Source organism: Pteronotus mesoamericanus, unplaced genomic scaffold (assembly GCF_021234165.1).
Source record: "Pteronotus mesoamericanus isolate MK-2021 breed Mesoamerican mustached bat unplaced genomic scaffold, CSHL_Meso_final contig_163, whole genome shotgun sequence".
Taxonomy (NCBI): domain Eukaryota; kingdom Metazoa; phylum Chordata; class Mammalia; order Chiroptera; family Mormoopidae; genus Pteronotus; species Pteronotus mesoamericanus.
The window spans coordinates 6525699-6538713 of record NW_026555064.1 but is presented as its reverse complement, the minus strand read 5'-3'; the positions used below and the strand labels follow the sequence as shown (position 1 = coordinate 6538713).

General features: G+C 44.0%; 1 protein-coding gene across 1 annotated transcript in view; it reads right to left on the bottom strand.

Moving 5' to 3' along the window:
- Positions 1-1879: 1879 nt before the first annotated feature.
- Positions 1880-13015, bottom strand: part of SLC10A7 (solute carrier family 10 member 7) — a 195239-nt gene continuing 184103 nt past the window's right edge. Inside the window, exons 11-12 of the mRNA XM_054562781.1 lie at positions 6110-6255; positions 1880-3932 (exon numbers count right to left, since the gene is read on the bottom strand). Coding sequence (XP_054418756.1) covers positions 3903-3932; positions 6110-6255 — 176 coding nt within the window. The 3' untranslated portion in view covers positions 1880-3902. The remainder of the gene's footprint in view (positions 3933-6109; positions 6256-13015) is intronic.

Sequence of the window (13015 nt, the reverse complement as noted above, 5' to 3'; positions counted from 1 at the left end):
CTTTTTTGGCCTTAGTTTCCTTATCTCTACAATGGGGATAATAATGGTACATCTCCTCTTAGGGCTGTTGAAAGAATCAAATAAAAACCTGGCTAATGAACCTAGTAAGACCTCTAATGCAGAGGCATAATGGATTCGCTGGTGTCATCTCACGAGAGCCTGTTTGGGATCAGGCTGGTGCCTTCTCGCGAGAGCCAGTCCCGAGCATCCCTTCCTAACGCCACCTTTAGGAACAGGGTGTTGCTCTCTTGAAATCGCCAGGAGGGGCGAGTGTACACCACCGAGCATTGAATATTAGCTACTCGGCTGCAGTCCTCTAGTCTGACTGAATACAAGTTAACTTCGACTCGGACGTAATGGTGTTTGAAGAATTCCACGTTCTGTGGGAAAAGTCTCCCACCCCGCTTTCCAGGAGCTTCCACTCTTACCATCTCATGCACAAAATCCCCACTTATGACTTAGTGCCTTTATTGCTGGAATGTTTTCTTTACTCTCCCCTGTATCACTTCTTGGTGGAGGTTGAACCTTTTATTTATCCTCCCCCCCCGCCCCCGGCAAGAAAGCTCTGGTGTAAAGCAGATTTTTACTAAAGGCTTTTGAGGGGCGTGTTTTAGAAGGAGCCAGTATGGAAAACAACATGGAGGTTCCTCAAGAAATTAAAAATAGAACCACCGTATAATCCAGGAATCTCACTTTTGGTATCTACATGTCTAATTAGAGCTCTCAAATTTTGAAGGTTCATGTCCTGCCTATTAAGATAACAATTTGGAAAAGCAACATTTTTGTGGCTACTTCTCTGAGCCAGCCACTGTGTTAGGCACGGTGGAAAAACAGAGATGAGGGCCATGCCGAAGGGGACAAAAATGGAAAGTGACAATCAGACAATGCAAAGGTCTCAGAAGACCGAAGAGACACCTTCCGAGGAAACAACATAAGGGCCAGCCTGGCACTTGCTGGGAAGCAGGAGAGCCACTTGGGTCGGCTGTACAGACAGCAGAGGATGGCTGAGCTGAGAGAGCAGAAGAGGGGCTCGAAGGCACGGAGTTCAAACAAAGCAACTTGCTCATAAATGCCGGGTTTGGAAAAGGCGTTCGGAGGTTTCGTTTTTTCTATCCCTCAAAAGACTGACTGGGGTGACTACAATTCAGATCACCTAAAATCTCACTTCTGTTGGGTGTGTTTCTCTTGGTCCTCCACTCCTATGCCAGGAACACATGTTTCTAACAAAGAAGTGAGGGCTGTTTCTGGGTTGTAAAATTTTGGTGTGGTGAAGGTGCTGAGAGGGGTACCTGGGAAGGCTGTTTAACCACAAATGATATAACAGTATATGGGTGAATCAGGATAAATCTATAGATACTTTGAAGGCACTGTGACTGCATCTGGAATTAAGTTAAAAATAAGACACAGGTTCTCTTGTGATTTCTGAAACAACTCTTCGTTTAATCATAGAATTCTTTTCATCTTCCATTCATCATAAATAATCCACCTCATTACTTTACCAATCCTTTTGAAAAAATTTGGTATTTAGCATAAACAAACACTGAACATTAGCCAGAGGTGTGTTAGTTTTAAACAGAATAGGAAAGAATTTTTAAAAACCCACAAAAGTTTAAAACTTAGAAAAGAACATATGAATAGATTAACATTATCACCCACTACAAAAATCAAATTTTATAACAGCCATTAAAAAATCTGGTGGAAAAATGGGTAAACATAAATATAATCTAATGTATTTCTTTCATAAATACACTTAGTCAAAACATGCATAAAACAGATAGCTTGACAGTGCATAAACGTAAGAAAGTATTTTAAGACATGAATAATTAAATCCCAATAAACATGAATTAAAAATAAATTTTGATACTTTTTTGTTCTTTATGGAAAAATATGCCACAGCATTTGTGTAAAAAAAAAAAAGGCATAAACATATCATTAAAGCCAACAAAATTCACCAGGTAAAGAAGATTATTTGAAAACAAAACGTTTTTTAAAAGCAAAAGGTGTTATAGTATTTTCAGTTGAATGTTATTCCATAATCACACACCTACTATAGGTGCTTGATAATAGAGGTAGATAAGTTGGGGGAAAAAAATCAGCATTCAAATGATAGCTTTTATGATAACTCAGACAGACAGTTTCATTTACTCTGAAATTCATAGAGATTTATAGGAACAAAACATGAAAACCTTTCCTATGCTCCAAATGTAAGCATCCAAAGCATCAAGCAGAATTATTGTAGTTGCAGACACAAGTGAAAGTCTTGACAACAGAAATTCTTGCCAAACAGCCTGCTTAGCGTAGACTTTTTTTGCAGGATCTGGCACTAGCTTTAAAATTGACACTGAGGGTAATTCTTCTGAAATTTACGAGATTCAATGATATTGAAATGAGTCAGAAGAACCACAAGATGTGACCTGGTATACATTTACACTACTGATAAACTTGGTAGGTTTCTAAGGAATGATTTTTCTTCTGTTGATGGAATAACAACGAAACAGCTGTCGAGGACAGAGCGTGGCCTCAGTGAGACCCAGGACGCCAGTATCGTCTGTCAGATCAAGAAAGGAGATGGAGAGACGATGTGACAGAAGAGTGTGCAGCAAACGGAGGGAAGGTGTCCCCTTAGTTCTCCATGTTGCTTTATTCTCTGCTAAGGTCCAGTGAGAGCTCTTCCAGCCACAGCACGGGCAAATATCGGATACTCTTGAAAGCTGAAGCCCACTTGGGAACTAATTCTACTTGATATTTTGGTTAATGAATGGTTTTGCATTTTCTGTGCCCATGTTTATTCCATTTGGCTAGAAAGCACGTGTATCTGTAACATTTGTTCGCATCTATGACCTTTATATTTCCATTTATTCATGAGAGCAATATGACTTAGTTTTTTTAAAAATGTCGCAAACATTTGTCAAATCTGCCAAGGAAATTCTCATTAGTAACTTGTCTCAAATGCCTTAAGTGTGCTTAATTCAAGGATGTCATAGGCCGCTTCTGGCTAAAAGGGGCAATTTGTGCTCAGCACATCTGTGTAACAGGAAAAAATTGTTATTCTCAACTGTGGAATGTGAATACAATCCATCCTTAAGTTGCTGCTCTCAAACTGATTATCACCTTTTAGTGTTTCACATTCGGCTGTTATGAGTTTGCAAGTGTGTTGGAAAACAGGAAAACAGGAGAGAAAAAGAAAAAAAAATATGAAAGATATTTTTAAAAATCCTAACAACCAAATCCTGTAGTTTACCTCAAAACTTCACTTAATTTGCTCCTAACTCAAACATCAGGCCTTTTCTTTGAGGCAGCTTATAATAAACTTAAGACATAAAATATCACAATCTCTTATCATGGAACAGAGGAATTTCTGTGTGGAAACTATTTGAAGGAATGTCTATAAAAATGATGTCAAGGAATGCAGATAATGTATGCTTCTCAACATCTATTCAGTCTATGACCCCTGCTGAGTTGATAAGAGGCATGTCACAGTTGTAGGAAAAGAATCTCGCAGTGAATCAAAGTACTTGTGAATCAGACTTGGAAATTTTCACTGTCATCAGAAGAGCATTTTTCTGATGGTGTGACCTCATTTCGAGCAGTACAGTCACTCTGATAGAGTTGTGTTGCACAAAGGTGCGGCTTTTGTCACTTATGATGACTGTTCCCTGCGTTAGGAAAAAAAAAAATTAAATAACTCCAACATACTGGACCACCCCTGGCACTAACCAACAAAGTAGGTTTGGGAAATAATGCTCTTGTCAAATACATTTTTTAAGGCACTTCAACAGTTATATCATTTTTGTGTAAAAAAATAAAATATTCATTGAAGCAACATTCACAAGTACAAGTCTTCAGAACTATTTGTACATCCTGTACATATGTACATCGCCGCAGAACGAGCACTTCCTTCGTTATACTGTTGGCCTCGTCAACGTGACTCCCTACAAGAGAGGAAAACATGTAGTTTATAGCTGGACAATGTCTGTTAGCCAGTGAAAGTGTCAGTTAACGCCAGATCATTTATGCTGCTAGAAGGAAGAAGAGGCCTGCCCAGATGGCACTGCATAGCCACTGGTCCGAACCTCTGGGGACACACAGGTCGCCTGCCCACCTCCCTGGCCAGCAGACTGCCATCTCCCCCAGCCTGGCCTGGCTGTGCACTAGATGTGGCCCTGGGTCTCCATCGGTGCTGTTTGCAAAGCAGTAGTGGAGACCCTTACGATGGATGCTTTGTGTTTATTTTTGTGCTCAAATGGGATGGATGACATTCTAAGCTTTCCGGATTTTTCTAATTTGGACAGTGGCCCCCAGGTCTGGAGTGGTTTCTATGCAAAGGGAAAATGAACAGCATTGTCCAATTTCGTCTTCCCTTTGGAAGTGCGACTGTTACTCTGTAGAATAAATCCCAGCACTTTGACACATTTAGAAGAAAATTTCACTCTGATTAATTTGCTGTTCATTATGACTGCATTTTATGGCTAGGGTATTAGGATTTTCAAATAATTTTCTTCATTCTTTGTCAAAATTTATATGCACAAATTCTGGTCTGTAATGCACATATACACACGAATAAATATAAGCATAAACATAAATAAAAGTTTTCAAAAAGGATAAATAGTAAAGAAAAAGGTACTGAATTGCTTCCTCTACCAACTCCACGTGGGAGGACCAGCACCTGGGGTCACACCCTGCTCTTAAGGACACTTACTGACATTTTGTTACACTAACATACCCTGAATAGCATTTGCTGACATTTTATTAAATGAGTGACCGTGTTGGGTGCATTAACCTTTCCAGGCGGGATCCTGGGGCCCGAGGGCGTTCCTTCGAAAAGCAATGTTGTAAATCTATCTGGATGTCCTCATGTGTAGGGGAAAAACTTGGGGGTCAAAGAGACTAGGGTTCAGTCCCAGCTCAAGCACTGACTAAAGCACCCACGTACCTTGGGCAAGTTGCTCAGCTCTCTGAGCCTATTGCCCAACCTGTGCAATGAGGGTAACAGAACTGGCTACAGACAGTGTTGGAGCTACTAAGGAACAACAATGACAGTAATGACAATCACAGCAAGTAGCTTTCGTCAAACATCTGCCATATACCCTTCCACAACTGCAAAGAGTAGATATGATCATCAGTCTCAGCGTGACAGAAACTGAGGCAGAGAAGATGATGTGCCATCTGCCTCTCCAAGGCCATCAGGGAGAAGGAGGCAGAGCCGGCAGGCTGGCTCGAGGGTCCACACGCTGGACCAGGGAATGGTTGGGAGGAGCTCCGCACCCAGACTCAACCGGGGGTAGCGTGGCTGTTCTGTTTTCACACACTGAGGACACAGCGAAGGGCCTTCTGTCCCTGGCGGCCTCTTCTTCCTTCTCATCTCTTGGTAACACTCACAACAGTGTCCCGAGGAATGAGGTCCTGGGAGTCTGAGCCCCGGCAAGGAGCCTGCTCTGCGGGTGCATCCGTGGCACACGCAGCACCGCGGCTTCTTGTGAATCAGCCACCTTATTGCCCTTGGGCTGATAATTTAGGAAATTAAGTCCACAAATACCAAATCAGTACAAGACTCTGAGTTAAGGGGGGAGGTATTGATACTGTGTGGGCACCTCTGTTCCTGAAATTTTATTTTTTAATGCCAAACACATAGCTTTGCTATGTGAAGATGTTCTTATGTGCCTAGAAAATTAAAAATGAAGTAGGCATCCTAATGAAAGCCAGGAGCCACCATATTTAGAAAGGCAGCAGGTAAAATCAGGACACACGTGAGAGGTCAAGGGAGGCCATGACGGTGTGTGCCTCGCTGGAGGGATGCACATGTTTTGAGTGTGTTTCCTGAACCTTTACCTCATTGCGGCATGCTCTTCAATAAGAGCAAATGAAAAAGAGCTCTACAAACTGCATTTTAAGTATAATTGTACTTTTATAGCAATACAAAACACTTTACACTCAGCCCTCCTGTTCAAATTGTAATGGAGCAATGCATCATCATTACTGGATTTCGTTAAGAAAATATGGGCTTTGAGAATGAGAATATGCTAGCAAAAGTTAAAGCGTATAAAGAGCTAAGATGCAGTAGTAGCATTTCAATCTGATTAGAATTCAAATAAGATCTTTCTAGTCTCACCTTCTGCCTTGACACCATCCAGGACTTTATGGTTGGCACCAACACACTCCCCAGGAGGATCTGGACTGGGTGGTAGATGAGCAGAGGTACGGATATTAAAGAGAGGTGCTCGTGGCCAGCAAACACTATCTTCAGCATTGGAATTCCTGGTGAATGAAGAAGACAGGAAATTGAGAGGCGAATTCGGTCTGTCATCAAAGTAAACACATTCTCTGTGAAAACTGGAAATTTGGAAAAGCTCCTGGCCATATTCCCCTGTGTGTATTCACAGAACTGAAAAGGCAAGGTCTCCAATGAGTCATCAAATCTGTTCATCTTCTGTTCACTACAGAAGGCTCTCAGCTCTACCTAGAGCCGATTAAAGCTAAAAAGGTGGCCAGTATTTGAGGGCACCAATAACCCCTGCTGCAAAATAGCAGCCTGCCTAACAAGGAGGAGAAGAGGGTGTGGAACAGAGCTGCTTCAAGAAGGTGAAAAAGAGCAGAGCGGCCAAAGTTCAAAGTGAATCTTTTCTTGCTTAGTCACCGTCTGCCGGCCTTTAGGGAGACCAGCCCGCACCCCTCCAAAGCCCCAGAGTTCACTTCTGAGAGTCAGAAGGATACGGTCAGATAATGTAGGGCACACACTGCTGTAAGCAGGAGGGTACTTCAGCCAAAGGAACATTTAATAAAGGCTTTGCGTGTTCTCATCCGGCCACGGGCCTCAAAGCGCTGTGCGCAATGTGAATGGCAGGGGACCAGTAAGGTTAGTGCTGAGTGTTTAAACCCCATGTTGGTGTTCAGCGGAACATGGATAAGCAACTGCTGCTTCCTTAGCACACCGCCCTATCACACTGAGGGCAGGGAGTGCATGTTCTGTAAGCGTCTGACTACAGTGGGTTCCTATTAAGCTTCCATAACACAACTCACGCGCTGGCAGTTTAACTGTTATTACCGATTGTTTTTATGTGGCCCGGTTGTCAGAACTGTTGTGTACGTGTGTCAGCTTTTTCAGCTAAATGGCTTTAATAGCTTAGCTTTCTTCTTGTTTCTTTGAGAACAGCCTCTGAAAAGGACCCAAGAACCTAAACGTGCGCAACGATGGCACATCAATAACTTTTTATTAGAACCCTGTGAGGGAAAGCCCTGCCTTTCCAATTATTTGTACCTTCTAATAAATTTCAAACTGTTATGCAAAAGTGTATTTCATGGCCTGCTTTCTTTTTCACAGCCTCACACATCACTGCCATAAACGGAAATGCTTCACTCTTCCCAAACAAGGTCTCTGTTGCAGCTTTGAAAGCACACACTTAAGAGTTTTGCACAGCTTCTGTCTTTTCACTGATATAAAAAACAAAGGAGTTTCTTAAAAAAAAAACAAACAACAAACAAACAACCAAAAACAGCATGTTGAGAAGCGCCATCTGATGCTCTAGCCCTGGAAAGTGGTTGCGATGAGAAAATAAGACGACACGAACGCACTCCTCCTGTTTCCGGGAAAGATTACTTGGTCCAAAGGGATGATGCTGAGGAGCTGGTGGAAAGAGGTGAGATAAACGTGGGGCTACAGGGAGCAAATGATAGAAGTATGGAGATGTTTGTCCCTAAAAATGATCAGAGCAGGGGTTGCTGACCCAAAATGCGAGGACCGCGGCCGCTGGGCTAAACCACCTGCAGTGTCCTTTCTGGGCTAAGACTTGGGCTCTGTACCACTCAGCTGACATGGGCACAGAGGGGAAGCCAAGGGGACAGTCACAGGGCTGCTGCTATGGTAAGTAAACAAGAAATCGACTGCAAGATATACAAGGTATCTTACTGTGAGTGACATCAGAAATCCACCTGCATGGGATGCGATGGCAGCAACAATGCTAATACTGGTTAGTGCGTAGTGAATGCCTACAGACGTCATGTGCTGTCTGTCATGTGCTTTCTTGCAGTAACTGACGTAAGCCCCGTAATGACCCCGGAAGGCTGATGAAAGGTACTGTTTGCACCATTTACTCATGAGGAAATGGAGACTCTCCCAGGTGGTGAAGTCCGAGCTGCAATGCAGACAGCTTGCACCTCCAGTTGTCTGCGTCAGGTTAGATGTTGGAGGTCTTCAGCTCAAGACGCTATGGGGACTGCCACCCCGGGAAGCAGAGGAGGGCCTGGTATGCAAGATGCTTTCTAGGCCTGAAGTCCTTGTGGAACTCACTCTCCTCAGAGGGTGTTCCTGTGACTTCCCATGGGTGAGGAGCTAGTAACTGCTGGGGCTACCCCAACAGCGGCAGTGGAGACAGATGAAATGATGAGCCAAGGCTTTGCCCTCAACAAGCTTCCAGCTACAGGTGACCTTCTACCTGCTCTGGACCCTAATGCTCTAATCGGGAGGAAGGTCTCTTCTGGCTGGTGCTGGTTCTTCAGCTCTGGCTTCTCATTTTCCAACACAGCCTTCTGCCCACTGCATGATGAGGGGCTGCGACTGCAAATATCCCTCCTCCGCACCAGCCAGCAACTGCACCTTCAAGGGCACAGCAGGAGTAGCTCCAGGGAGAGCGCACTGGACCCCCCTCAGAGGTTGGAGCCCCCATGGCCTCCTCCAAGCTTCTAGATTCAGAGAACCCCAACTTCTTCCTTCTGTCCCTTCCGCTCACCCCCAGCTCTGGCTACGTCCTGCAGTTACTACTCCTTCGTTTCCTCACTGTCCCCAGTCCCCTGTTTCAGTGTTCAGCGCGATCTGCTCTGTCCCCTACGGAAGGGTGGTTTGTGTTTTCCGACGGACCCTGCTCACGCAGCCCTTTCTCGCTTGGCTGTGCGTTCCAGCTGTGCTTGTGGAAGGGGAGGGATCCGTGACGACTGCTGCAGACATCTGCCGAGTGAAACAGAGATTTCTCCTCGCCACTTTCTGTACCTCCTTGTTAATCGTTAATCAAATTCTCTACCACCACTGCTCCAAGTGACTAATGGTAAAAATATGATTGAAAATAATAAATCAGAGGGGGGAAAAAACACTTTAGCTTTCTAGAGCCTGGGACCCTCTTCCTTTTGATGTGTCCTTGCTTGTCACTGACATATGGTGGATTCGTAAGTCAATCACTTGGCTGGGGAGGGGGGACTCCAGCGACTGAAGTCCTATGTTATTTGTTTCAGGAACCATGATTTTCTTTCAGTCTTAAAATCCACCTTACTTTTCAATCATTTGATTAGCTACTTTTCTTTTCAAACAGAGTTTCTTCTCAATCCCCTATTTATCTCAGCCTTTGCTGCCCTCCAATTTCTCCCCCACTTCCCCACCCTTCCCCCATGCTACATGGCAATCCTACAGAAGCAGGGGGTTTAACCTCTCTGTCCAGGGCATCTTCGCCACAGGTACAGTACTATCAGGATGACAGTCACAGAGGTTGGGAACCTGTAAGAGCCAGTGCACTCACCATACTCTGATTTCTGACACGTGGTCAAGACTTCGGCAAGATTTGATTTTCAAGCCAAATCAGAAAAAATCAGCTGTAGTTTTCATTCCAGAAACCTATGTGACGCACCACCCTTTCATCCTCTTCACTCATTTAACAACGCACTTGATCATTCATTCATTCATTCATCCATCCATTCAGCTGGCGCTCACGTAACTGATGAACTACTCCGTGGAAGGGCAGGCATGCCAGAGGTGGGTGGGATGTGACATAACCTTTCATTTAAGTCTCTTACTGGCACCTTGTGACCACTCACCTCCTGCCCAACACCTTCCTTCAGCACACAGTCAGCTCTCAGCGGCACTCCCCCGACTATCTCCAAACAGCTTGTCCTGGCCATGCCATTTCCCACTCTGTGACCAGTGACGAGTGTTGAGCACAAATCGGATTATGTCAAATCATACAGGAGTTTACCATGCAGCACAAGAACCTCCATGACCTGGCCCCCACTCCCTGTAGGTCTTACCACCCTCCTGCTTGTACCTCTGGGCTCCAGCCAAGAAGGGCATCTGTGCTTCCTCCTGCGCCAGCCGGGCCCACGTGCCGGACCCGTGCGCTGTCTCTCCTGTGGCCATCACACTTGAGCTCCTTTTGCCTAGAATGACCATCACCCACTTCTTGACCAGCTCAATCTTTTAGCCCTGAGTTCTTAAGCTGCCTCCTCTGGGAAGTCGTCCTCAAAGTCCCAAGGCCTTTAAATCTTCCTACTGTATGCTCACCTAACACGGGGCAATTCCCACCTGGTGTCCTAGCACTTGGTGTAACCGCCTGATGCTTGTGTGGTTTACTCACTAAACATTAAGATTCTCAGGGTTGGAGACTATTACTTCTTGAGCAGCAGGTGCTCAAAGGAGAGCACTGAATGAATGGGTTTGTATTTTTCCAGGTCTCATTGTAAAGTTACTGTGCTATGACTCCATTTTTATTACATTCGTTAACTAGAAAAAAAGGGCAATGATTTAAAAAAAAAAGTTACTAGAAAGAGTTTTCTTTTAAAAGTAAAATTTAAATACAGGACTCTTTTCATCTGGCTATCACTGCAGTAATACAAATGAAGGAAATTAATTTTAATGCTCCCAGGTACCGATTCTGTGTCACCATGGTTGACAGGATCCAACTAGACTTTATGAGATGGCATTTGACTTTATGGAAGTGAACACGAGGCATGCATTTACAATTTTACAGGGACTTTAAGCTGTCATGCTGAAAAATGTTTATAAAACATTAATCAAAAATGCCTCTTTAATACAATGCATTGTCTGAAAGATGTTAGAAGGCGCATATTGTAAATGGATTCTTTTTCTGACTAAAGTAATTTCTACCAAAAGCATTTCCCCACTGCTCTGCAAGTACACTGTGTGGACAGATAAAGAGCACTTTCCCTGCACATTACTACCTGATGCAAACACTGGGGACATCACTGATGTACGGCATGCCATCTTTCTATGTCACGCATGACACATTCGTCTCCAATCAGCCAACAGAGTCTGACACTGCGGCAGCTTCCATAAGCGCAGCTTTCAACTGACATCTGCCCAGTAGGAACTTCAAGTGCGAGCTTTCTTCTTCTAACAAGCAAGTAAGGGGTTTCTTTTATCCTTTGCTTTTATTCTTTTTTCCCAGGATGGAAAGGATAAAACAATCCGTACCAGAACAGGCTCCCCCCGCCCTCCATTTTAAATATGTTTATTTTATGTTCTCTGAATTAAAATATTCCCTTTTTGTCAGTGTTTCAAGTGACTACTTTTTTCTAATGGAGAAACTTTTTTATTTTTCCTTGAGAAATAGCCATTTTACTTCCTGGATTAAATACGGACCTTTATATAATTCCCACTGAAGGCTGATTTATTGTTCACAACATAAAAACTATTGACTACCTATGATTTTAGAGTCTATTTCACTTGTAGGTGCATGACGTTCTATCTATCTACCCACCTATCTATCCATTCATTCAAAATACACTTTCCGGGGCCTCTGCTGTACGCGAGTTGCTGTTCTTGTGCTTCGGACACACGGAGGACATGGACAGGCCCCTGCCTTCTTGGGCTCTGACTGCCTCTGTGTCCCTCCGATGAAGGGGCGGGAGCAACCTTCCCGTCACTGGCTGACCCAGGCTCTGCAGTTCTAAGTCTGGGGACTCCCTCGGACCAATTCCGTTTGCCTTCCCAGCTCTCCATGAAGCGCCCAGGCTCTGCCGATCCTTTCCCCCACCCACCGTCTTCCTTTCCTCTGAGTCCTCGCTGCTGCCTTCCTAAGTCAGTTCCTCGTAAAACCAAGCCAGGATTACTCTTCCAGCCTCCTGACATAAGCCCGTCTCCAGACTCTTCCCTTCATCAATCCCACAAACCTCAGTCAGATTAATCTTCCTAAAACCCACATTAATTAAAGCTGATACTCTGCTCAAGAATGACAATGACTTTCCAGAGCCCATTCATCACACCCTCTTTGACTCTGGTGGCAAATGACTGTTGTCCCCCCACCCCCCCAATTTGTCGGTGCTGGCTGCAGGCTGAGCGCCTTGCTGGCAGTATCTCATTTAATCCTTCAACAGCCCTGGGGTGGCAATTTTCCCAATAAAAGATGAGGAACCTGAGGTTTAGAGCAGTTAAGTGACTTGCCTACCACCACATATCCAGCAGGCGGCAGAGGCAGAATTAGACCCTAGTCTATTTGCTTTTAATCACGAAGCTGTGTTAACTCCATTCAACCAAGCTTTCAGTTGCCGCTTGCTATCACTGGCTGAGTAGCCTTTTCTTGTTTTTGGAAATGCTGAGCCCCGCCAGGATCTTGTCCTTTCCCTCTAAGTGCCTAAAATCTATAGGTTCGATAGGGCTCTGCTTTATATTTTCCTCCACCATTAAGGTGGCCCACCATGGATTCCTTTGGAAGAATGAAAGCTCCCTTCCTAGGTGCACTGCATAATTTAGGATTTGCTTATGTTGCCATTATTTTCTTTTGCGAGGGTTTTGTTTTCCCCTGAACATAGGCAAAGTATTATATTTTTTCTTTTCATCTCCTGCAGTATTTAAGCACAAGACTGGTATTCAAGGCATAAATAATTGATTATTTCAGAATAGGTGCTAAAGTAATGTTTCCTATTGAAAAAGACAGGGTATGGAACAAATACTAGTTGCTTTACTAGACTGTAAAGAGAATTGTTCACATATCCCTCTGGGAGAGGATTGTATTTTATAGGATAAAAGTATATTTGATCAGGAAGGCAAGAAACTGAGCTGACCTTGGAACACGAAATTTGAAATGACGATGGAACCGTGGAGTAGGAGAGGAAATATATTGAAAAACACCTTTGTGTCTTTTGAAGCCCAATATCACAGTTCCTTTCTCACTTAGCTAAGTGAGAGTATACTCCAATCACCTGGACCATCTCCCGTCTTTCAGAGATTCACGCGCCTGAATTCACATGACTTGCTTCCCATTTAACTGCCCTCTCAGACTTCTCACTGAGTCCTGGAGAG